The sequence below is a fragment of the Ictalurus punctatus genome, chromosome 17 (genome assembly GCF_001660625.3).
Source record: "Ictalurus punctatus breed USDA103 chromosome 17, Coco_2.0, whole genome shotgun sequence".
In the NCBI taxonomy this organism is placed as follows: domain Eukaryota; kingdom Metazoa; phylum Chordata; class Actinopteri; order Siluriformes; family Ictaluridae; genus Ictalurus; species Ictalurus punctatus.
The window spans coordinates 13,363,676-13,390,745 of NC_030432.2; the positions used below are offsets into that span (position 1 = coordinate 13,363,676).

Here is a 27,070-nt window from a genome sequence, read left to right on the forward strand (position 1 = left end):
CATGTTGTCTGAACATGTTCTCTTTTTTTCTTTCTTTCATTGGTTCTGTATGTGTTTAAACTCCCAGTGAGACGTTGTTCATTAAAAGTAGTCCAAGCAAAACCAACACTAGAAGCGAAAAAGATGTTAGCAAGAAAAATATATCAGCACGCACATTTTAGAGACGATATTTAGCCATAAGTAATAAACATAATTCTGTTAAACAATTACCTGCACATCTGTACGTAGGAGCCAGATGGTAGGAGTCCCTGACTGGAAGTCAATTTGCATTTCCTGTTTCCGGGATTCCGCGCTCGCTGACTGGCTGCCTGTCGGCGAATAAATTAAACAAAGGCGAAGAAAAACCCGCATAACCGGTAAAGAGTCTCCTACGAGCAAATATGGACCCTGGTATGTATGCATTATTATTTCATAAAGACTGCCTTATATGCTCTGTAAGTAGACTCTCTTCAGCTAGACAGACTTATTTAGTAAAGGGCAAGTCTGTAATACTTAGCATAGCCGGCTAGCCTTTAAGCTAGTACAACCCAGTAGATAAAGCAGGGCTTAAAAATGTGAAATGTCGTTAGCCAACTATCTCAGTGTATACACTATTTTTAATGATATAAATGATCTATTATTTAATTTCTGTAAATACATAGAGGACCCAATATGGAGGACAGGCTGTAAGTTTCGTTTCAAATGTATTAGCGAGGAAAACTTGACGGAATGAATTAGTGTTGTTTCAGGCAGCGGTTTTAAAAAACAACAACATTCTTTTTCAGACTCTAATCTCTGCTGCTCACAACAACAACAACAACAACTTATCCACACACACATATATGTGTGTGTAATTGATACCATTCAAACTCAGCCAGTAATATACTGTGATGTTTATTCTCAGTTAGGACGCATTAGTACACATAATACTGAGCATAAAGGGCATATGAGGCTGTGAAGCTCTGCTGTGTTAATAGTAAAATGTTGCAAGTCATGGTTAACCTTTGGCCTTTTTTCCTTAGAAAAGCAATATGACCATTGATTCCCGTTCCTGCTTTCAGTCAGCAATTTGTTAATGATTTTTATTATTAACAATAATAATTTTATTAATAATAAGACAATTATTATAAAGAATAAATGCATTTTTATTTATAAGTGTCTTTGAAGGTACCTAAGGACGTTACAGATACATCAAAGAACATACCACCATGTAATACTACTACTATTACTACTATTACTACTATTACTACTACTACTAATATTACTACTATAATAATAATAATAAATATAGCTGCAAGCAACAATTATTGCAGTTTTATTATAATATATTATATATATATTACAATATTATAATATTGTGCAATCCTATAATCACATAAATCAGAGAAAAAGCAAGATAATTTTTAGAAATATCGGCCTTCATTAAAACTGTCTAATAGCTGCTGAACATTGATTGGGCAATGTCGGCCATGTTTTTCATAATTTCTGATAATGGGACTACATAGAATCTTTCTGCACTGGTTTGGTTCCAATCGGATGAATGACCTAGGACTAGTTCGCAAAAGTAGGTTTTGCAAAAATATCCAATATGGCGGAAAAATTGTCATGGTGGAACTGAAATCAGAAATTTAATTTTTGTTCGTCTTGACCCAAGGATTCCAACAACATAAGACATTTGAATCTGTGACAAAATGTTCAAAAGTTATGGCCATTTTTGTACAATTATTTGTTTTGAATGCTGTAGCGCCACCGAATGGCCGATCGGGATGAGACTTTACGTTGTTGTAGACAGGAGGAGTACTACCCTCCCTTTCAAGTCTCTAGGCCTTATGGTTTGGGTTGCACGATCAATTATAGGGCTGATAATAATAATAATAATAACTAGGTTTTTTAAATAATCTCAAATAGATAACGAACGACTTGATTGACAGCACTGGTCCTAGAGGCAAAGTTGTTCTTAATGAGGAGATCTAACATATGAGACAAAGAACATGTGTATGTCTGAAATGGATAATATACAATCATTTACACCATTTATTCAGCCATTTTCATGTTTTATTTTACTACTGTAGCGCCACCAAGTAGACAAACTCCGTAATTTTGTCAAGTGACCTCAGACCTTACATAGGTATACCAAGTTTGGTGAAAATATTTCATGCCTTTTAACCGTTATTACTACATAATATGTAACCAAGTAATGTGACCAAGTCCACTACCATTACTTTTGGCATGCCGGCGACACGTAAAATCGACAGTTCGAAAAGAAACTTTTTTTTGCTAATTATTTACAAATAGACTCCACAGAATCTTGTAGCACTTATTTCGTTGATATTGAGCAAAAAACCTACGATTAGTTTGAAATATTTACAGAACGGTTTGATGGTCAACAATGGTCCTTAGGGCGAAGTTGTTTAAAATGAGAAGAGCTAACATTTGATATATATTACTTGTGTTTTTGGAAAACACTGCCTTATATACAAACTTTTAACACCTTAAAAAATCATGATAGCTCCATCTACTGGCCGATTATTTTAAAACCTTACACAACCCTCTTAGACCAAGAGTCAAATAGGTCCACCAAGTTTCGCTCGATCGACCATTGTTAACCTTGTCTAATAGCTGCTGAAAGCTGATTGGCCGATGGCGGCCATGTTTTTCAACATACTTGAATGTCCTCATAGACAATTATGGCACCTGAAACAAAGACACTGCAAATTTTACAATTACAATAGGGTTTCAGACCTTCAGACCTGAACCCCTAATAATAATAACAACCACAATCATAATAAAATGAAAATAAAGGTAAATAAATAACATAAAAATCAAACTAAAGGAACGAGAACAGCATGTTTACATAACTGTGAGATGAAACAGATAACTAAACAGTACAAGGCACAATAAATACTTGCATATGAGACATTGGGTGAGTGGAAAAACAAGGTAGAGGAGTTTATTTTAAGTCATGTTTAAAAGAAAACAGAAAGTACAAGCATGGAGATGAATAGAACGGATGTTCCATACTTTTGGGATAGTCACAATAAAAGCCCTGTCTCCTGTGATGCAAAGCTGAGAGAAAGGGACAGAAAGCAGATATAATAAGAAGCCTGAGAAATCCTATGTATATGATAAACCCTCACACTGCTTTACGGAATGTTATGTAAAAATAGCTTCATTGTTTTCTACGTAGCTCAATAGGTCATTTATTTGTTGTTGTTACCGCGGCATGTTTGTCATCTAGACCCCGTGAGGTATTTTGGTTTTATTTTTACATCAGCACTATTTTCGGTGTCCCTTCAGCTTTAATTTGATAATTTTATTGTGATACACACCACCTATATAAGCACTGAACCGCTATGCATGATTAAGCAATTTTACAGTGGCTCTTCAGATACAAAGGCAGCATAACAGCACCATATATTGTTTAATCATTGTAGACAAACTGATTGGGTACCTGGTACTGGAGTGACATTGGTGCGAAAGGCTAAACTGATATTATGTCTTTTGGTGATATTTTGACAAAAATCACTACAGCTGTTTGATCATGTGAATGTTTCGATTCATGGAAAAACATGTGTCCATGATGCTTACAGCACGTAAAACATGCACTGTTTGATAAGCACGCTCGGTTTTATATTATAAGCAGTGATATTGGCACAGCAATGGTCATTATTGTGATAATGATCATTAATACAGATGCACAGATGCAATTCTTTTTTTTTTCCATTTCTAATACCGAGATCAGGACTGATGTTTCATTAACGGTTTGTTCTCACCTCACAGCTTTCGTTCCTGGGGTAAGCCTCAGATCCACGGTGACACTGACCAAGTTAAAATGGTATTGAAAGTTGAATACATTAATGAAAGAGTGACTGAATGAATACTGAGATCGAAGCAGTGAATATCTGTCAGTAGCTCGTACTGATCCACTATGGACAGTTCACTTCAATTATAATTAAAATAAGATATAAAGGTGTTTCTGTGAGAATATATTTTGTGTCATTATTTCCTCCAAAGTAATTGTAAGTGCTTAAGATCAACATATTTATCCTAACTAAGCTGTTTTGATGAATCAAGACACTTACATGTACAGACAACTAGAATACACTTTGTCGTAATACTTCAGCGAATACACTGCCTTCCCAGTACTTCTTTATATGTTCATCTCTATCTATAGTCGGTGCATTATTGTTCAGGTTCTCAGGTTTAAAGAAGGCTTATGCAATTAAAGGTGCTCTGTCCTCTAAATGGACACTGAATACATTTTCATTGTGTCTATCCACAGGCCTGAGTGGGGAGAAAGTATCTGCTTTTATTAAGCGTCTGCGTGGCGAGCCTCGATATCTGCTGGCCCAAAATGTGTCAACCTGCATCGACCCTCTAGAAGTGTGCCTGCACAGGCAGACAGTCCAAGACACAGTGCATATCTTCCAGCACGCCATCCCCGCCGAGGGCAAGCCTGTCACCAACCAGAAGAACTCAGGTAACCGAACCCAAATCAACATCACAGAACTGTACTGAGAGCTAGGCCATGACCAGCCAGGAAAAATTCTTTTCCAACTCACTATAATACTGTTACGCACTATTAGAATTATTTATTTATTTTACTATACTTTTATTACAAAGAGAAGTAGTAATATGATCCTGTTCATATTCTTACAACCTAACTGGTCCTACAGTTGGCCTCTTATTGTATTTCTGTTTGATTCAATTTTAGATGTATAGTGCTTTTAACGTTATCACAAATCAGTTATACAGACATCCAGTGGCCTCATTTATAAAGATAAGTGTAAAACAATCTTACCATGTGGATGTATTGTTGTTTCCAGAAAGTAGCTACAAGCTATTTGTAAACTGTCCGTTTGCACGAGAAAATGTTTTTAAATATTTTCTAAAGCCTTTCTCTGCACGTCATACTGTGTATGGTTGTGTGTGTGACCAATAAAATTTGAACTTGAGATCGATACGTGATCAACTTTTTATAAATGACACTCCTGGTATAGACCCTAAATGAGCAAAGGAATTCTTGTTTATTTCTGATAGGGAGATGTTGGATCTTCTCGTGCCTCAATGTCATGCGGCTTCCTTTTATGAAGAAGTATAATATAGAAGAGTTTGAGTTCAGTCAGTCCTATCTCTTTTTCTGGGATAAGGTAAGTCCACCATACTGTACTTTACTGGAAGGTTTACGGTTCTGTCATTTGCATTTGTACTGTATAACTAACCTGAGTAGAGTTAACCTGGAAGAGTACTATTACTTAATATTTCTATTACAAGCATTTCTGTTTCTTTTACTGTTGTTAAAATCATTACTAATGTTGTTCATCACAGTTGAATTCAGTCAAAAGTCAATTTCATCTTTGGTGTATCTGTATAATCGAATGATATATTTGAATACATGAATATTTATAGCACGTATTATAAGCAGACTATACAAGATAACAGCAAAAATCTAATTGACTAATGTTACTAATCGAAATCCAGTAACTTCATACTAACATATAGGTTCAGTGTGAACATGTAATGAATCAGAGGCACAGACATGGAGCTCATTTTAGCAAATTTACATACAAGAAGCACCAGGAAGCTCTGAACTGGATGTGAAATTTTGGACAGGTGGACTGTGCAATTTGAGGTTATTACATAATTTCACATCAACACTTAAACACACACCAGACATGATTTTGTTCATTTCGGTGTGATTTCTTTCTTTCAGTGTTTTGTTTATATGCACTTTCTTTGCTCTAGATGGAACCCTAACTATATTTATGCATTAATCTTTAATTAAATCAAATCTGACCGTTAATTCTGATTTATCTGAGTACTGAAAAAATACAAACCTGGCTATACACGTAAGTTCACATAACTACCTACTGGTGTGGTTGGAAAACGGTTCTGTTTTCTACACGATTGGACATTAAACTCTGAAACAGTTTTCCCTTGCACAGTTTACTTCTCTCATTGCCTCATTGCTACAAACTGCATATGTGTTTCATGTAAAATAGATGTATATAAGAGTAAATTGTGGCATGTTCATATGACCATGAACACGAGCTTGTATCAACACAACTAATGATGATTTGTCAGTTGCTTTTAAATCATGACATGTTTTGATGACTGTATGTTGGATGACTGTTTTCTGAATAAGACACAGTTGATCAGACATCATTGTAACCAACTAACTTTGAATGAATTTACTAAAAGTTTTTCCTCCCAGTTTTATGACAGCACTGTCCCATGGTCTTTCCCCCTAACTCTAACCCTTTCTTTCACCCTTTCTCTCTTCCTCTCTCTCTCTCCCTTGTTGTCTGTGTTTCTCAGGTGGAACGGTGCTATTACTTCTTGCACAGCTGTGTGGAGACGGCCCAGAGGAATGAGCCAGTAGATGGCAGATTGGTCCAGTTTCTGCTCTCAAATCCCACCAATGATGGTGGACAGTGGGATATGCTGGTTAACCTTATTGGTCAGTTTGCATCACAAATATCCAGTCCCAAGTCTTTGTGTGTTTGTTTTTTATATTGTTCACTGAAACATGTTGCTACAAATTATATTCTTTTTAACAGTAATTCTGCATTGAAGCTTAGTCAGACGTACTGGGTTTTGGGCATTATGGCGGTTAATCTATTGACAAGAGATGGAAGCGGATATTTAGAATAAATGATGTAGGGAATAAAAAGTTTCAGTGCTAGTTGTATTTAAACATAAGCATCGCTGGAGAGGACTCTCATGCACTGTTTGGAACAATGAAAAAGCAAGCATTTTCTCAATTTAACTGACTGACAAAAATATCATCACACATCACTATAATAAATTGATTACTGAAGGTGAATGAATGAACATTAAAACTTTCCATTACACACTTTATGTACACTGAAGAAAAACAGCAATACACTTTGATGTTTTCTTTTTTTATTTCACCTTTTGCATGGCCATAGGTGGAACACCAAAAAAAGGGCAAATGAGTCTGTGTTTCTGACATTTCAGAAATTAGTTTTAAAATTGTGAAACATTTTAATTGAATCCCAGCTATTGATTTCATTCATGTCAGTGAATCATAAGGTTGACAATTTGTTGCTGTCTTATTCTCTAGGAATTGGCCAAATTTCTCAATCTGTGTCTACATACTAAATTAGGAAAGCAACATTTCTTTAAAATAAATGTGAAAATCTGTGAATGGACCCGATTGGTAAATGGATTAGGGCGATACTTGAACAATATAGAATGATATTAATATTTGTCTTTTCCAGAAAAATATGGTGTTATCCCAAAGAAGTGCTTTCCTGAGTCTCACAGCTCTGAGGCCTCTCGAAGAATGAATGATGTCCTCAATCACAAGGTATACTGCTGTATATTTCCCACGTTTAGGTTGACATTTACAGATTGAGGTTTTACTGGCCAGGCAGCTACATCTAGAGAGCATAGAACATTGTCCAACTGATTTGTCTAACTTATTTAATATTCTTCAAGCATGGATTTACACTAAAGTTTAATTCCAAGTGGTCTCTTCCATGTAAATGAATTGCTCCTGTATCAGCCTGTGTGTCAGTGCTAGATCTCAGAGAGAGACCTGGCCATGATGCAAACTTGATCATTCTTGCACAGTAAAAATAATAATGACTGTAATAATAAGCCTGCACGCCAGTTAAAAATGATATGTTGAATTTATAAATAATTCAAGTTTGAGACACAATTAGTTAACATTAGATGTGTCACTTTATTAGTCAAGTACTTTTTCACCAGATAAATTATTTATTCTTATATAAGTAATTTTATTAATGACTGCTGAATTATTACTACTACTAGCAGTCATTATGCTTTATACTCTTTCCACCACTGGCTATATACCATACTATAATGACTGTGAAGAAATATACCTCTGTTATTACAGTATAAATATGATTAACCAAAGGCTATAAGGCGCAAAATCCACCTCTAGATTCCTATTGACACACCCGAATGATAGACATGAATTAATCTGGAGTGCTTTTGTAGTGAATGCAATATTCCGTATACCACCACTACAAGTGTGTTATTGCTTTTATACAACAGTTCTATTCTCAAGAAGTTAACATTAAGTAACTGATACACTCAAATATTTTGTTTATTTGTTTATTTTCTCAGTCAATGAAAATAGTCACCAAAATAGCCATAACTGGATTGAGTGCTGCATGTTGCCATGCAATGCACAGACTCACTGACAGTACAGTAACGTTTCACTGTAATGAAGATGGCTAGAACTGTAAATTTATGTAGCAAACACAGACAAGTGGTGTGATACAAACAGTTAAACTGTTATATATATCAGCATGCTTGGAACATCATTTGTCCAATCAAGTCAGTGGACTAGAACAAACTGTTATATAAATTCCTTTTGCATGCTCACTACCTAGTATTATGCAATTCTGAAATGGCTATTGTTAATATTTCTCAGTGCATCTTCTAGTCTAAAAATATGTAATTAATTCCTTTCAACTAATGTTAAGGAAATATTTCGTTTTTTTTAATATTTGCATTTTAATATTTTTCTTTTTTTTTCTTTTAAGCTGAGAGAGTATTGTCTTAGGTTGAGGAACATGGTGGCCAGCAACGCCACCAAAGCAGAACTGACTGAAGCCATGGACACCATGATTGAGGAGGTCAGTGGGTTGTTGAATGTGCTAAACAATCTATACAAAAAAGGGAAGAAACCACTACGTCCTGCAGTCGGATGAGGGCGCCATAACACTAAACATGCCTGGTCACAGCCACAGTGTGCCTGATAGTTCAGAGACAAGGCTTTGGTCCTCTGTGGTTATTAGAACATTGCAGGCAATAGTTCATAAATATGAAGAGGTGGTTCCAGGTTTATCAGCCAAGATTTCCTCCCTTTGCATACAATACTTTAGTGATGCTGTAATAGCACCATCAAATTTCACTTTTATGCTATATTACATGGCCTTAAAAATCTTAATTTGTCCAAAAACAACCTTTTACAAATTAATGATCTTAATAACTTTGATATGTATCAAATTGTCTTAGAATAATATGTCTTTAGGCTAAACGACATGTTTAATTGTTCATAATAAATAGCATAACACATTAATTCTATAGTTTATGGATCTGGACATTGGGAATTAGCATACAGGCAATCTGTATAATCAAAATATTTATTATTACCAATTTATTACAAATCTTCCACTGCACATTTCCTGTGTTGGCTGTATATACGGTGAAATAGGCATAATGTAGTTTTAGTAGATGTCTGCTGTTTTTTTTTTTTACTTTTCTTAAAATACAACCTTATATTTTGACAGGTATGATGACATATAAATCTAGCAAGCACACAATCCTTGGAAAAGTATTCTACCCTCTTAAAAGTCATCAAATCCATCTGGATTACAAATGACAGTTACACAGATTGTACCTGCCAGTATTTTTTTTTTATTGCAAACCAATGTTCTTAAAGTAAATTTTATAAATGTCAAAATTCATTATTGGTCAGAAGACGTCTTTAAAAAAAAAAAAAAAAAAGAAAGAAAGAAAAATTCTGCTTGCATAAGTATTCAACCCCTTCATATTAGTACTTGGTAGAACCACCTTTTACTGCTATAACAGCTTTAGGTCTGTTGGGTTAAATTCCTACCAGCTTTGCACACTGTTCGGAGTGATTTTCTCCCATTCTTCCTGACAGATTTTCTTCAGGTTGATTCTCACATTGTTTGCTGACTGCAATTTTCAAACAGATTCAAAAAGTGGACTTTCAAATCCCACCAAAAAGTGGGATTCAAATCTGGACTTTGACTTTAACCACTTGAGTTTCTTTGGCCTAGTATCTGGGACAATTTGTCTTGCTGAAAGATAAAGGTTCTCCCAAACTTTAGATTCTGAGGATGAAAACTGTCTCCAGAGCATTATGCTGCCACCACCATAAGGGTTTGTGAACCCTTTCGAATTTTCTACATTTCTACATAAATATGATTTAACACATCATCCATCATAGTAAAAATAAATAAAGAGAACCCACTTAAACAAATGATACAAAAATATTAGATTTGCTCATTTATTTATTGAGGAAAATTATTCAATATTACATACCTGTGAGTGGCAAAAGTATGTGAACCTTTGCTTTCAGTATCTGGCGTGACTCCCTTAATTGTAACTAAATGTTTCTTGTAACTGTTGATCAGTCCTGCACTTTGGCTTGGAGGAATTTTAGCCCATTCCTCACTACAAGACAGCTTCAATTCTGGGATGTTATTGGGTTTCCTCACATGAACTGCTTGCTTCAGGTCTTTCCACAACATTTCTATTGGATTAAGATGAGGACTTTGACTTGGTCATTCCAAAACATTACCTTTATTCTTCTTTAACCATTCTTTGGTAGAACGACTTGTGTGCTTAGGGTCGTTGTCTTGCTGCATGACCCATGTTCTCTTGAGATTCAGTTCATGAACAGATATCCTGAAATTTTCCTGTAGAATTTGCTGGTATACGTCAAAATTCATTGTTCCATCGATGATGGCAAGCCGTCCAGGCCCAGATGCAGCAAAACAGGCCCAAACCATGCATACCAGTATGTTGCACAGATGGGATAAGGTTCTTATGCTAAAATGCACTGTTTTCCTTTCTCCAAACATAACCATTCTCATTTAAACCTAAAATTCTATTTTGGTCTCATCCGTACACAAAACATTTTTCCAATAGCCTTCTGGCTTGTCCACGTGATCTTTAGCAAACTGCAGATGGGCAGCAATGTTCTTTTTGGAGAGCAGTGCTTTTCTCCTTGCGACCCTGCAATGCACAGCATTGTTCAGTGTTCTCCTGATGTTGGACTCATAAACATTAACATTAGCCAATGTGAGAGAGGCCTTTAGTTGCTTAGAAGTCACCCTGGGTTCCTTTGTGACCTTGTGGACATGTCCTGCTCTTGGAGTGATCCTTGTTGGACCCACTCCTGGGGAGGATAACAATGGTCTTAAATTCCTCCATTTGCACACAATCTGTCTGACTGTGTATTGGTGGGGTCCAAAGTCTTTAGAGATGGTTTTGTAACCTTTTCCAGCCTGATGAACATCAACAACTCTTTTTTGTAAGGTCCTCAGAAATCTCTGATGTTTGTGCCATAATACACTTCCAAAAACATGTGTTGTGAAATCAGACCCTAATAGATCCCTGCTCTTTAAATAAAACAGGATGCTCACTCACACTTGAATGTCATGCCATTGGTTTAAAACACCTGACTCTAATTTCACCTTCAAATTAAACTGCTAATCCTAGAGGTTCCTATACTTTTGCCACTCACAGATATGTAATATTAGATAATTTTCCTCAATAAATAAATGACCAAGTATGATATTTTTTTTTTATCTCATTTGTTTCATTGGGTTCTCTTTATCTACTTTTAGGACTTGTGTGAAAATCTGCCGATGTTTTAAATCATATTTATGTAGAAATGTAGAAAATTCTAAAGAGTTCACAAACCCTTATGGTGGTGTATGGTGGTGGCAGCATCATGCTCTGGAGACATGTTTCATCCTCAGAACCTAGGGCTTCAAAATCTGATGTTGTTTTAGGTCATATTTATGCAGATATATAGAAAATTCTAACTTTCAGTCACCACTGTATTTCACTGCAGTGGTGCTTAGAAACTTACCCAAAAACAGTATCTCGATTTTGAGTATCTTCACTGGGTCACTCTCATGCTTTTATGTTGTTCTTCTTGAACAATGATTTCTTTGTACCCACTTCAATTATACAGAGGACTATTGGTTGGATGGTTGGCCATAGGATGTGACTGTGAGGAAATTTTCCCACCAGTTAATCGATGTGTGACAACACCGGTCATATCGGTATCACTGGGGGGGGGGTTATGACGATTTAAAAGTCATAAGCGACTTTTAAATCGCTTATGAATGCCCGTGCGGTCGTGCACAATTTATTTTACTTTCGCTTTCGAATTAGCGTCAATTCCAGGGCAGTAATTGCTTGAATGGTGGGTTCATTGTTATTCTTAATGAAAAGCAGAACAACAACAAAACAGTACAATAACAAACTCGCTTACATTAAACAAAGAACTTTTGAAACCAAATCTTCTGCCATTGTCTTGTCAGTCAGCTCGCCTCACTCTCGTTACGTGCTAAATGAAATCTGATCTGTGCTGACTTATTCAGCTCATGCTGAATTGAGCAGACATGTTCAGTTTTTAATTGTAGCATCCGTTCTCTAACTGAATTAAATGATCGTTATTACTATAAAAAGCAAAATAACAGTGGGGCACTGCCGGAGTGGGCAAGTGATGTAATCGAACACCATGTAACACCGGGAACACCGACTATCGTGGTAAGCCTGGTTGGCCACTGTAGTCTGTAACTCAGTGACTGTTGGCCTCACTGTGGCTTCTCTCACCAGCCTCAGTCTTGTTTTTTGCTTTTTTGAATTTTGAGGGAAGTGGTGTGATGCAGCTTCCACTTTACACACTGTTCCTAAGATATGAAATTCTATTACGTTAAATTTAACTTCCTTAGAATGCTCCTTAGCCTTCGCTTTCACTCCTTTACTTCAAACCGACAGTGACAGTTCAATTGAGGTGGTTGTTGTTGTTCAGAAAATGGGAGCTTTAATATTTCACAGGTGAAAGCCAATTATAAGTCCAATTCTAATTATAAGTCCCTTGTGTCCTTGTTAAGACAGTATCTTTCATCTGGAGCTTCTGTAACCTGCGGGGTTGAATACCTCTGCAAGCATGATTTTTCAGATTTTGATTTTCTTTGAAATAATTACTGACCAATAATTAATTCTGACTTCACTGAAAATTCACTGTAAGAGAACATGACTTATAAAACATGAGGAATAAAAATACTAACAGGACGAATATATGTATTTATCATTATGTTGTTCAGACAAATCTGATCAAATCCAGGGGGGTGAATACTTTTGCAAGCAACTGTCTGTGCTGTTGAGCTAGTACACATGAATAAATATCACAAAATTCAACCAAAGTGAATGGAAGATAGAAAATACTCTCGCTGTTTAAAATCTGTGCCTGTAAACAACCATGAAGCACATTGTATTGCACATTTATTAAAAACTTTTTTAACACACTTTTATGATGATCTCTGTGTACAGTAAGATGGTGCAATTCTGTATTTAAAAGACAATTTTAGTAGTGTTTCTGTATCACCATTTCTAATGTGGTTTTAAATTACATTCAAAATGGCATCAGAAAGTCGCACATTAATAGAACAGTGATGCTATAATATTATCTGGACTAATAAATCATGGATTCAGTAGTCCACACTCTTTCTCATCCATATGGCTACTTTATTGCCACACACATTTTTAACAAGACTAGCCCACACCAGCCCACACTCAGGACTTCACTTATCCAGTCATGATTATCATGCAATGATTCTCAAAAAAAAAAATTAAAAGCTGTATGTTGGTCTGTTATATGACTTATGTTTGGATTTTATAGCTGTGACATTGCTGTGTAAGTGTGAATGAGAGAGAAAATGAACCCGCACACCTCCATGGCTTGATGACAGAATGTTCCACAAACAAGACTGTTATCTTTCAGCGTCTGACACTGTGAAAAGGCAGTCTCACTGGCAGTATTATTATTATTACACCTGCACTGTTTGTGCAGAGCTCAGATGTCACACAGTCATGAGCAGCATCACATTGACAAACTTGGTAGAGTTGCTGCTATATTGAGACGCCTCTCACAAATAAAGTAAGCAGTGTTTTAACAGTACTTTGTCTACCAGCACTCCTCCTACCTGTGTCACGAGTATCCGATTATACTAGACTGTGTCACCTGGCCTATTTGTTCTTGACATGTTCCTATTTGTTGATTAGGTGATTGTTTGTCCACCTGGTGTGGGTTAGTGTTGTTTAGCTGGTATGCCCATAAAAGATCATTTGGAGCGTGTGTGAAAGCGTGGGATCTGACTGATGAAAGATGCTGTCTTGGTTTGTTATGGTCTTGTGGCTGGAAATGCCACACATGATAGCAAGCACAGGGTTGTATGATGAAAATAAGACTGGATCACTTGTTTACTGACCAAAAGCTTTCATAAGTTTTGTAGTCTTAGCGTCTTCATCCAGGCTTCGTGTTTTTTGTCATTCCACTAGGGCTGAACAATAACGTCTAAATGGATTATTTTTCATAATAGTTTAATTATTGTCATTGTCATTTATTTAGCAAGTGACTATCATGATTAAATATTGATTGTTAATGATTGATTATTCAGCATGTTTAGGACTAAAATTGTTTGTTGTTTTAAACTTACAGGAAACTGATATTTCTTTCATACATGTGGATAAGCCGTTGTTCCTTAGATGTATTAAATCGAAATAAGACTATTCTTAAGTCACATTAACTGAATGTATCTTTTAAAAATGTAAATTAGACTAAGAGCAAATATGTAAAGCTATCTCACCACAGAATGCAACCAAACCATTAATATCTTTATGAAGAGTGCATAATGTAATACGGCACAGTCAGTAAATCCTGGTTTCAAATGTTTTCCAGTTAGCTTTAGCTAAACTTGCTAGTATTACAGTCGGTTTGAATTAATTTGCAAGTTAAAATGATCAAAATAATTCCTATGATGCGAAATGCATAAAATACTTTGCAGCCATATATTACAGTATATCTGTGCGATGGATATTTTATCCAGCAGTGTTTGGCTTTGTTTGAATTTGAAATAAAAATGACATCGTACACACATGCTGAAATTGCTAAAAGCCTGGTTGCTCTTTTGTAAACTGCAAATGTCTGCTTTCCCCGGTGTGTCTATTTACATATGTGAGTGTGTGTGTGAGATTACATGCAGATCAAAGCTGGTCAGCTCTGGTCCAGTTTAAATAATGTTTGTCAGACCTGGTTGCAGAGTCATGGGTTGATGTTGCACAGACTCCATGTGAGGAGCCTCAAATGAAAGCTAAGTTCTTACTCAACATTACCCAACACAATTGTCTACCTGCTTCTCTGCACCATTTTTCCCCTGATACCTTCTATGCTGATATCCTTCAATTCTATTATCCAAATAGAAAACCACAGGAATCATTCATATGTATAATTTCACACATGCATTGATTACTTGATATTTTTCACGGAAAGGTCTATTTTGGGTAATTATTCAAACACTCAAACAACCATATTGGTCATCTAACAGTTGATTTAGAGGTATTTTCCATTCTCTGTGTTTTTTCACTTGTTTTTAAAGGACTTGAAATGAATATGTTCAGTTTGTTGGCCAGCATCTGTGGCAGGTCATTGTAATTAGATTTTGTGAAATTGTATGGACTTATGCCAGCCATGAAAAATAGGCTCATATGCTCTAAAATGTCCTAATTGGGCTGCATTTTTAATGTTCTGTTTACAGCATGAAATAAAAAATTCCAACAAGTCCATTTCTCACCCCTGTAGGCCTATCCTAATGCCATGTATCATCTGACAATGCTGTAAATCAGTTTGATTGTATGTTCAAATCACCCCCATAATGAGTGGAATGCTTAACTCTTTAGAGAATTATTAACACATGGTATTGCATTGCATTGTACGCCGTTGGCCTATTTGCTTCCATCCAACTGAAGACATGTTTGGGCGGCAGAAGCAAACATACAAATGTGCGTGTAAGAGTGCCTGCAGTCGTTGAGGGAACAGAGAAGTATGACCTGAGAGATGGACCAGTATTTTCTGCACAGACTATGTGAAAAGGCTATAAAATCTGTACTGTAAGCTGTGAAAGCACACCACTCTCTGGTTTCCCCAACTAGGCCCCTTGGCTCCATGGGCATTGGGTTGAGGATCAAGATGTTGCTTGAACTTGCAACATAATCATCATCAAAGCTGCTGACTGAAAAAGCTGGAAAGCTCAGATCTTCCGAGAATTTGTTTGAAGTCCTGTGCATTCCAGTGGTGGCCACCATGTAAAAACGGTGGGCGAAACACTCCAGTTATGCCTCTCCAGGAAGCAAACACCACTGTTGACTCTCCAAAAAAAGATGCTGTTTTCGTGAACAACTTCCAAATGCCACAATTAGCCCATAGTTAATGACTGCCTCAACAGGAGGAGAGACACTTGGACAGCCAGATATAGCCCCAGTTGAGTTTCATAAGCACACACGAGTGCCCTCCTTCAATTCAAAATGGTGCACATTCAGGCCCCAGGCCACGCGCTTAAGGTATATTGGTCCCATCAAAAATAAGGGGCCTAAAACCCGATGTTAGCTGTGTGCACACTTTCTGCGCAGTTTAGGTTGTTGACCCGTGCAACTCTCGTACACATTGTGTGTCCAGGCAGTTCACATCTATCGATCTGAAGGACACATACTTTCACATTTGTATTTCTCCGCCAGAAATTATCTCAAGTTCGCATTTCAAGACCTTATCTATGAAAATTTGCTTCAGCGTCCCATGGCCTTGTGTGGACATTCCAATTTTGGAAATGGTCACGTCCTAGGCCTTGTTTTGAGGAATTATTTACTGAGGGTATTTGCACTGCAGCAAGTTGGTCATTGCTACACATTTTTCAAAAGTTTTATTAACTTGACGTGACTAAACCCACATTAGTGCAGTGGGTCCTTACTGTAAGCTTGCAAACATTCACACTTGGCATCAGTCTTTGGCCCTGTTTACACTAGTGCGTTTTCGTTTTAAAAATGGCGTTTTAAAATGAAAACGATCCTCGTTCACACTGGCGTTTCCGCTGTGTTTCAGAAACGATCTACGTCCACACTACACAACTGAAAAATTCATGTCACATGATCATTCATACACACTGGGCATGCGTGTACTAGTATAATCTAGTAAACTTCCTGTTTACTAGTGTAAACAGGAAGTTGGTTGCTACTCACCGGCAGGCACAACAATGAGCATGATGGCGAGGAAAAGCAAGGACGTCTTTTTTTAAACATCGGGTTTATTACTTTATAGTCATTCTGTTTTCCTTGTCATGTTTTTTCTTTATGAATATGGATCGAGGCTAGCATGTATGCTAGTGTGTACAAATCAAACTCAATACAAATTCAAATAATTCAATTTATTTGTAACCTTTTGAACACTGGCACATTGCAGTGAAAACATAAATGATACATCATGGTAAAAACAGATTCATAGGTCACATAAGCAGTCATACACTCGCTATGAAATAAACAATAAGGGATATTGTTTCTTTTTAATGTAGGCTGTTTTTTTGTTGCTCTTAATGTGGGCTTATGGGTCAAGAAACCTCACTCGTTTCCCCTCGGTTTCATTGTCTGCTGTCCACTCTCCTTTTGTCTAACCCAAAACCGTTGTGCCGTGTAGGGCTTACGCCACTTGAAATTAGATTTGTTGCAGATTGCTCTAATCATAGCTCACCACTTGCGCATGTAGGCAGCTGCAGTATTATAAAATATAGCAAAGCTGGCGGTTCAGTCTCCGTGTTGTTGTGTATATGATCAAGGTAGTGTAATGGTCATATGGTAGGGGCTTGACCAATCAGGGAAGGATACGTCCAGGTCCCATCAGGCTGCGAATGTGGGCGAAGCCACGCCTTGGTTTTCAAAAGTCTTCGTTTTGGTCTGTTTACACTGAAACGCGAGACCGGAGTTTTCAAACTAAAATGGGGTCTTCTGCGTTTCCAAAAGTGTCCGTTTTCGAGGGTTGAAAACGCCGTAGTGTAGATGACAGGCGTAACCGTAGCAAAAGTTATGCGTTTTAAAACGAAAACGCACTAGTGTTAACAGGGCCTTTGAGATGAGCTTTCCAGCTCTTCCCATAGTGACATACTGAAAGCAAGTGCTTGAAAGAGAATTTTAGGTCACGACTGTATCCCCAGTTCTCTTATTATGAGGCTGGAGGATGTACCGTCTCCGTGGCGTAATCCTCACATTTGCCAACCAGGACAGCATGAGCGGTCATAACCTAAATATTACATTTTTGGTCCTACAAACAAATTCTGCTGCCTGTGGATTGTGCAGAAGGTGCTTGTGATCTCAGATAAAGCAGTAACTTGGACATGCTGGAAAGAAAAGCAGAAACTTGTGTGGCCTTGTCTGCCTGTGATCTTCCTCACGCCACCCACTTCGATTCTGTTTCTTCAAGCTCATCCTCTACAATGCTTCTTATTGTTGTGTCAGGAGGTGGTCGCACCTTTAAATTAACCTGAACAGTTTCTAAAAACAATACACACAAACACTTGCCACTCTTGTTGGACAGAAATAAATCTTGATCTCATAGCCAGAGGCTTAGCTTGCAATTTCACAAACATTAATTTTTATCTTTTTTTGTTGTTAATATTAGCCAAGTTAGCAGCACATAAACAGTAGGCTGTGTAGCCACCTCTGTGGTTAAATTAAACAGGAGACTTTTGATTTCACGGAGAGCTGTAATGTGGAATGGGGCATCTGTACTAAGGGATAAATGAGAACTTGTACAGTGGGCCTGATGAGCGGAAAAGCTTCTGGTAGGATGGCTAAATGAGATTTAGCGCTTCATGAGACATTAGTAAAGGATTCACTACAGACTTTGTGGAATCATCTTCCTTACCACTCAAGAGCCTCTCTGCTTTTTCTGCAGTATTATGACCACTCGGCCACAGGCAGGTGTTTCAATATTGACTCAGTGACTATGTTCTGATGTCAGTCAGGCCTCTGCCATTGTTCTGTACAAGAGCACATTTCAACGGGCAGGGAAATGGAAGAAGTGCGGGTGCCAGTGTTGTACTTGGATGGAGCCAGACATTTATCTAATCTGACAAGGAAGAGCAAGGGTGTGAGGAGGGGACCATGAGGTTGTTTGTGTACTTGGAGCATCTGGGCCCAACACTGGGTCAATAGTGAGAAAAAAGGGATGGGCACTGCTAGCATTTACCCTTCACCCAAGGGAACTGGACAGTGAAAACAAACTGAGAAACGTAATGGCTCACTTTACGGGAGAGGGCTGGAGTTTGGGGAATAGACATACAAGATGGGGTTCTTGTGAAAATGTCTCCATCTTTCTATTTCTATCTTTTGAAAGCAGTGGGCTTGAATGGCCATGGCAAAGCTGACCCAGTGTCATTTCTTTTAGTTCTATTTTTCCATGTATTATGAGCATGGACTTCAGAAACAAAAATGACAGTTGGTGTAAAACATAAGGTGAAGGATATGCAGATGTGTGCAAACCAACCTTTTAGTGCATGCTTGTGATCATCACTGACGCACTCATACTCTCACATACCCTATTATGGATGAGTTATGCTCTGCTGTGAGGAAATAGACTATCAGTACATATAGTTCATGGCTTAGGCAGGGGAGGGAAGGAAATGCCAGAGATAACTGTTGGAGGCTGAATTTACGAAAACAGTACTGAGAGAAACACAGGCAGCTTGAGACCAACTTGGAGAGTTGTAGCTATGATTTATATATTCCCAATCTGGCTCAAAATGCACTTGTTAATGAACTCATGTTTTTCATTAGGATATCTGAGCGGGAAAAGCATAAAATTCTGAAGAGTAATAGATGCAAGGACTGAAGATACAAATTCCAGATCTACAATGCACCATCTGAGCTATATTTCAGACTTCTCTATTGTGTTTTTTGGGTGCAGGTTTTTCGAGTTGTTAGTGTGTGTTTGGGAAGTCCTCCGGACACTATCTGTTGGGAGTACAGGGACAAGGAGAAGACCTTCCACCGCATAGGGCCTTTGACCCCTAGGGAATTTTACATACAGCATGTCAAGCCTCTTTATAACCTTCAGGACAAGGTACAACCCTGAACAAGCTCCATTAAACATCCTTCCATATTTTGTTACTATCAGTAGTGTGAATTATTGGCTGTGATACCCCTTCTATTCTTTTCAGGTGTGCCTTGTGAATGACCCCAGGCCTCAGAATCCCTTTGGGAAGTTGTACAGCGTGGAATACTTGGGAAACATGGTGGCCGGACGCCGCACACGTTATAATAATCAACCCATTGAGCTCCTGAAGAGAGCTGCTGCTGATTCAATCAAGGAAGGAGAGGTACTGTGCATTCTCTCAATGACCTGTACTGCAGCTGAGTATTGCTCCTGATTCAGATGATTCCTGGGATGAATAATCAAATATTTATTATAACTTTACTTAGTTTAGGAAAATCAAATGGCTATTTGATCATCCTGGCTTTAAACCAAGCAAAAATACCTGGACATTAGAGTGGGACCGCTGCACAAAAAGACACACGTATATACTGCCAAAAACACTGCCGGTGTTAACTATTAGACACCAACAGTATTTACTCCATGAGAATTTGTCCCCAGGTTAAATCTAATTGATGACCTCGGGTTTAAAGCAAAATAATTGTGTTCTCTTTTGATTTCTGGCAGGCTGTGTGGTTTGGCTGTGATGTAGGAAAGCATTTCCATGGCAAACTGGGCATCAATGACATGAATGTGTGAGTGTCATCAGTATTCCTGTTTATGAATGTGAGAAATGAGTGTGACTGTGAGAAAGTGTGTGTGGTATGACATCATAGGCTTATAAAAATTTCAAGTTACAGCTTCCTGAGGTGACTAGTGTTATGTTTTGTTTTTCGGTACATAGGTTTAACCACGAGCTGGTGTTCGGTGTATCAGTAAAGAACCTAAATAAGGCGGAGCGGCTGATCTTTGGCGATTCCCTGATGACCCATGCCATGGTGCTTACTGCAGTTACTGAAAAGGTATTGAACATACAAGGAACAACTTGAAGGGACTTCAGACAAAAATGACAACATGGCAAGGGAATGGAATACCGGCTTTAATGCCCAGGTGGTGACCAAGGTAGCATTATCCCTGTACCCTATAATATATATAAATGACACAAAATAAGAGACCCTACAAAATTACAGCACGATGAAATGGGGTGACTAGTAAAATGGAGTAATGCTACCCAGTGGGATAAAACCCTGCATATTTTAGTTAAGAGCCCTTTGCTCCTCTCTCTCTCTCTCTCTATCCTTCTCTCTCTCTCTCTCTCTCTATCTATCTCTTTCCCTCTCTCTCTCGCATGCTCTCACTCGCTTTCTGTCTTCTTCAGCATTTCCTTTCTATCCACTCTGTTTACCATTCTTTTAATCTCCAGTACTTGAAATTACTGTCAATTTCCCCAATAAATGACGACAGCTGTTTCCAGAGTTTCCACTCTCTCTCACTAATAGCTGGGTAAGGGTTGTGTTCCACAATTGTGCTCACTAAGGAGGCAAGTTTTGCTCTGGAAAAGCCTAAGGGAAAGAGTACTGTGAACCAGAGGGGCCTTATGCTCCAAGGTCCAGCATGAGCTAAGGGAGTTCTTGACAGTGAAATATATGATCCTCATAATGCTGTTCTTGCTAATAAACTGCTAATGTAGAACTAGAGCCAGGATAGTCACACAGCCCTTGGGACATTTTTGGTTACTTTATGATGTTCATTATCAACATTATACAATACAATCTACAATTTCAGTGTTTTCTGAGATTGCTTGTGCATCACTGGGACATTTGATCTAATTCGTATGTGTTGAATAATTTCTTGGATATAATTATTAGTAGAGTTCATACTTTTTAACATGAACTTGATTAAATACTGTAGGGTGATTTTTTTTGTTTTTGTTGTTTTTTAACCCTCCTCTCTTTCTCTCTTTTTAGGAAGAGAAGCAGGGATGCTACAAGAAGTGGAGAGTGGAGAATTCATGGGGTGATGATCGTGGGAATAAGGGTAAGGTTTCTCAGAGTGTAGTTAGTAAGCCTCGCACGCTACTCTGTATTATATACTCTGAAGATATTTTTATTTCCAGATGGGCTAATTTAATTTTCAAAAGGATTACATCCCAGAGCTCTCTTCCTTTTCTTTTTTTATGAGTTCATAATTGACTCTTGGCCGAGGAAATCTGTCTCATATGTGATTTATGTTTGATCCTGGAGCCATGACTCACTCTTCCAAGACACTCACTAGATTGTTGCCCTTGTACCCCTATTGTAGAACTCTAAGCACAATGTTAGTTTCTGTAACTTTCATGCCTCCATGAGCATCAAAAAGTATATATTTTTGCCATTACGTACTGCACATATACATTATAGTACTATATCTAAAAAGTAACAAAAAAAAAAAAGGTACAAAGAGTTATCTTAGTGGTGCAGTTTACTTATATTTGTATACTATTGATATTTTCCTGTACTGGCTAAATTATATTTTATATACATTTTGTGCATGTTTTTGACCCCAGGTTATCCTCCATTTAGTCATATTGTCCCAATTATTATTTATTGAAAAGAATTGCAGTGTTCAAAATAATTAGTCACATTCTAATTACATGTGGGATTTTTTTCATACAAAAAAATCCAATCATACTTGCATATAGGACTATTTTGTATTAAAAAACAAAACCAAAAAATGCATATGCATTCACACTCACTTTCTCTTAATTTAATAAGCGCTGCATTCTTGCCCAGATTATGAAAGTTTTTTTTATAGTTCAGTCATGCTTTGCAGATCTTTTGCCTTCAGACTCAATTATCATCTGTTTAAAAGTTCAAAGTTTGCTGAACCTTCATAGAATAATGTTCCATTATACTATAAACTCCTATGAATGCTGAAAATTTCTCCAGTTTAAAGTGCAGTAATGAGGTATTTCAAATGAATCATGGCTGTACATGAGTACATTTCCATTTGAATAAATCATGCCATTTTTGTGGCTTTGAAGCAATATTTGCTTGACAGAAGGGAGACATTGTTCAAGTCAAGTCAAGATTTTGTTGGCCTTGGGAGCGAGAAAAATGTATGCTTGAGGTTAGATGGTCAGCGGCCCTCAAATTTGTCCTAACAGTCGTTCCCCTCTAGAGATTAGACTGTAATGAGATATACTAAAGAGGGAGAATGGAGGAAAAAAAACACGTCCATGATTGATTATTTTAGCTTTTTGTGCTTTTAGGTGTTAAGCCAAATCGGGAATATTGCTGACAGATTTTGACAATGTTTATAGTGCTATAAAGAGCTCAGTGGTAGTTGCAGAGGCTTCTACATTTTTTCCTTATTAATGTGGAATGATGAATATATATTTAAGTGTTCTTTCATTCTAGGTCATGGCCCATATGAACCATGTTATAGCTTTGTGTAATATTACTACAATATGTGCCGTTCAACAAAAGAGAAGAAACTGCAAGCCAGTTTGTGTGATCAACTTGCACATTAAGCAGATCTGTTATCCATTCCTCTGCAGTCATGCAGGAAAGATGGAAAGCAAGGTGGAATAGAGTGTAGCAGTGTGGAATAGAAATACACAGACATCCAGATTGGCTGAAAACAGAACGCACATACAGAAATTAGGGAATTGTTTCCAACATCTACAAGAGTTCTGTGTGATTATTCGCGTAAAATAAAAACGCACGTCTACTTCGTGGCAAGTTTCTCAGGGTGAGGTGTTTGTGTATGTGTGCATGGCTGAAATGCTGCTGCTTTCTAATTCATCAGCCCTGACCACATCCCTTAAGAACCATGTCTGAAAGTTTCCTGCCAAGTGCCACTTCCTATTTTTGTCAAACTTCAGCACTTTTATAATAATAATAATCTGAAGTTAACGCCTACTGTACATCATTACACGCTTGTGTGAATATGTCTTAGTGCTGTCTGGTGGCTTATCAGATAAGGGGAAGGGAAGATGTGTGAAAAGACGTGTGGTAGATTGAGGATTTCTGAGGGAGAGGCTCCTTCCCTCTCAGCAAAACAATTGGGAAGGTGCTGATTGAGAGAAAAGGGATCACTGAGATTTTGAACAGAACAACCACTTTTAACATTTGGCAACAAAAATGCAGTTCCTTGAAAATAATCAGCTGGTGTGTGAATCCCACAGAATTTTGAAAATACTAAAGTTTTTAAGGGACCAGACGTAATTGGACAATTGGCTGCTTGGTTGTTCCATTGCCAGATGTATCATTGTATCAAGCTCTCATCCTCTTATTATTATATCACTTGGCAGATAAAAGGTCTAGATTTGAATTCAAGTGTGGCATTTGCATTTGGGATCTGTAATTATCGATATGAAGTCCAAAGAGCTGTAACTTCAAGTGAGGAAAGCCATCATTAGTCTGAAAAATCAAATCAAACCCATCAGAGGTCTGAAAAATCAAAACAAACACATCAGAGGGATAGCAAAAACAGTAGGTGTGGCCAATGTTTGGTACTATTTGTTACATTCTTAAAAAGAAAATAATACACTAGTGAGCTCAGGAACACCAAAAAGCCCAGAAGATCACAGGAAACAGTTGGTGGATGACTGAATTCATTCGCTTGTGAAGAAAATCGACTTCACAACAGATTAAGAACACCTTTCAGAAGGCGTATCTGTGTCAACAATCAAGAGAAGACCTCACCTGAGTAAACACAGAGGGTTTACCACAACATTGGTAAACAAAAGTGGAAGATCAGATTGGAGTTTGCCAAAAACAAAGCCCATGCAATTCTGGAAGAACATCCTGTGGTCATATGAGACAGTAATCAACATGTACCAGAATGATGGGAAGAGAAATTTATGGAGAAGGAAAGGAACTGCTCATGATCTGAAGCACGTCGCCTCATCGTATGCCATGGGCATGCATGGGTGCCAATGGAACTGGCGCCCTTGTATTTATTGATGATATACCTGCCGACAAAAGTAGCAGGATGAATTCTGTAGTGTATAGGGTTATATTTTCTGCTTAGTTCCGCATATAAAAAGTGCTGCACTTCCTACACTATTCACCCAATTTGGATGTGAATATACATTTACTCATTATTTCATTTCATCTTCTATATAATGTGTTAGATAGCTTCAATACCATGTCCAACTGTTTATGGACTGTACATACAACATCAAAACATGTTCATATTTTTATGATGATATGCTTAAATGGCATAGAGATTCTTTAATAAAAGTGTGCTTTTGAATAGGGATGTGTTATCGATAAATACTGAGAGTCCATGGCTTTACTATAATCAGTATGTGGATCTGGGACAAGCCACTGAATTGATCACAAATCACTTGCAAGATAGGGGTAGTTAGCATGGCTATAGATGAATGCACACCAAGTGTTTACAGGAAAATATCCATATTTGGGAAGATATCTGAACGACTTTGGGTGAGCTCAAGCCTGTGAATATTGAAGGTCAGGGAATATGGAATCTTAATCTGAGACAGTACTTCTAAAAGTCACACTCCTGTATTCATGTACATTCATCGGATCTCCCCCAGCATTCCAAGGCTGCAAAGCACTCCATGACAAAAGCACTCCATGCCCAGTTGGTATTGGAACTTTTTTGCTTCAATAAATAACATTATCATTTACTGTATTTTGTGTTTACTCAGGTTGCCTTTGTTTTATCTTAGATTGTGTTTGTTTGTATTTTTCTCATTTGTAAGTCGCTTTGGATAAAAGCGTCTGCTAAGTGAATAAATGTAAATGTAAATGTGTTTTAATTTCTGAAACAATTTAGTATGAGATATACACAAAAACAGAAGTAAAAAAAACTTGTGCCTTAATGCATAAATATTCTATTTTAAAAAAGCCTTTGCACGATTATAGTTTGCCAATGAGCATATAGGCAAGGACCAGACCTTTTGGAATAATGTGCTCTGGACAAATGAACCAAAGAAAGCTGTTTGGCCAACATCAGACATATTTGACGCAGACCAAAGACAGCTTTTCAGGAGAAGCACCTCATGCCAACTGTGAAGCATGGTGGTGGAAATGTTATGGTTTGGGGTTGCTTCACTGTCTCAGTGACTGGACAGCGTGCATTCATTGATTCAGTTCTGCATCATATCAAAGAGTGCTTGAAGATAATGTGAGACCATCTGTCTGAAAGTTGAAGTTGAATGGAAAGTGGACCTTTCACCAGGATAATGATCCTAAGCACACTAGCAAATCCACCAAGGAATGGCTCAAAAAGAAGAAATGGAGGGTTATGGAATGGCCTAGTCAAAGCCCAGATTTGAATCCCAAAATGAAATATTGTGGGGGATTTGAAACAGGCAGTACATGCAAGAAAACCCCCAAACATCTTGCAACTGAAAGAATATTTCATGGAAGAGTGGTCAAAAATTCCAGCAGGCCTGGTGGACAATTATGCAAAATGCTGACAAGAAGTTATTTCTGCTAAAGGGGCAATACTACCTTCTGAGGCCAAGGGTGTACTTACTTTTTCCAAAGAAGAATATCACATCTATCTATATTTCTGTTGAATAAATGATTTCAAAATAAATGATTTGTTTAAGTATATCAACTTCATTAACAGGCACTGTTTCAAAGAGGATCAAATGTTTGCTTGTCCAAATATGTCAAAAAAGCCAACAATTTCCATGGGGTGTGTTTATTTTTTCACATGACTGTACATTTTAATGAAAGAATCTCCAGCTGTAGTGGACACTTAAAAACTCCACCTGCTATAACTTGCTTGGTCTGCTTTAAATTGTGTGCAAATTAGAGCATAGCACAAATTAGCGAAATTGTGGTCAAGATTTTATTAACCGAGAACTCAAAATATGAAGTTGAGGCCATGAAATGCACACACTTGCAGTTTAGTATCTTATACCAAGATCTTTGCACCATTGCTTTTACCAGAAGCATGTATTATTTGTGTGTAGATTTATTAAGTCCACTTTTTAATACACAGGTGTAGCAAGAAGTCTACAGGTTTATGGATGTTATTAAAACCTGAGCGTGCTGTTTTCAATCCCCTTGTCTCCTCTGTGTCTCTCTCTCACTCTCTCTCTCGTTCTCTCTTCCTCTCTCTCTCTCTCTCATTCTCTCTCTCTCTCATTCTCTCTCTCTCTTGTTTGCTCTCTCTACTTTTTCTGTATCTGTACCTAATCCTAGCTTTGTATTTTTTCTGCAGGTTATCTGATCATGACGGACGAGTGGTTTTCAGAATACGTCTATGAAGTGGTGGTGGATAAGAGGTTTGTCTCCCCTGAGGTGCTGGAGGTCTTGCAGCAGGATCCGGTTATTCTCCCTGCCTGGGATCCAATGGGAGCACTGGCATAATAATGGATACTGAGCATGTCCAATCTGACCTCAGCCAGGTCTTTTTGACTCCACCTTTCTTGATGGTTTTTTTCCAAAAGAGCCTGTTCTAGATTTAAAAAATAATAATAAAATAAATTTTTTTTCCTTTTTA

General features: G+C 37.6%; 1 protein-coding gene across 1 annotated transcript; it reads left to right on the plus strand.

Moving 5' to 3' along the window:
• Positions 1-250: 250 nt before the first annotated feature.
• Positions 251-27,070, plus strand: blmh (bleomycin hydrolase). The gene is made up of 12 exons (XM_017490774.3): positions 251-390; positions 4,262-4,459; positions 5,020-5,129; positions 6,298-6,439; positions 7,224-7,312; positions 8,520-8,612; positions 19,535-19,690; positions 19,788-19,946; positions 20,288-20,355; positions 20,505-20,622; positions 21,568-21,637; positions 26,789-27,070. Exons 1-12 carry the CDS (start codon positions 381-383, stop codon positions 26,935-26,937), a joined length of 1,362 nt encoding a protein of 453 aa, XP_017346263.1. The 5' UTR covers positions 251-380; the 3' UTR covers positions 26,938-27,070.

Coding starts and splice junctions, on each gene's coding strand:
- blmh (XM_017490774.3), top strand. Junction 6,440..7,223: donor TATGCTGGTTAACCTTATTG/GTCAGTTTGCAT, acceptor TGTCTTTTCCAG/AAAAATATGGTGTTATCCCA. Junction 20,623..21,567: donor TTACTGCAGTTACTGAAAAG/GTATTGAACATA, acceptor CTCTCTTTTTAG/GAAGAGAAGCAGGGATGCTA.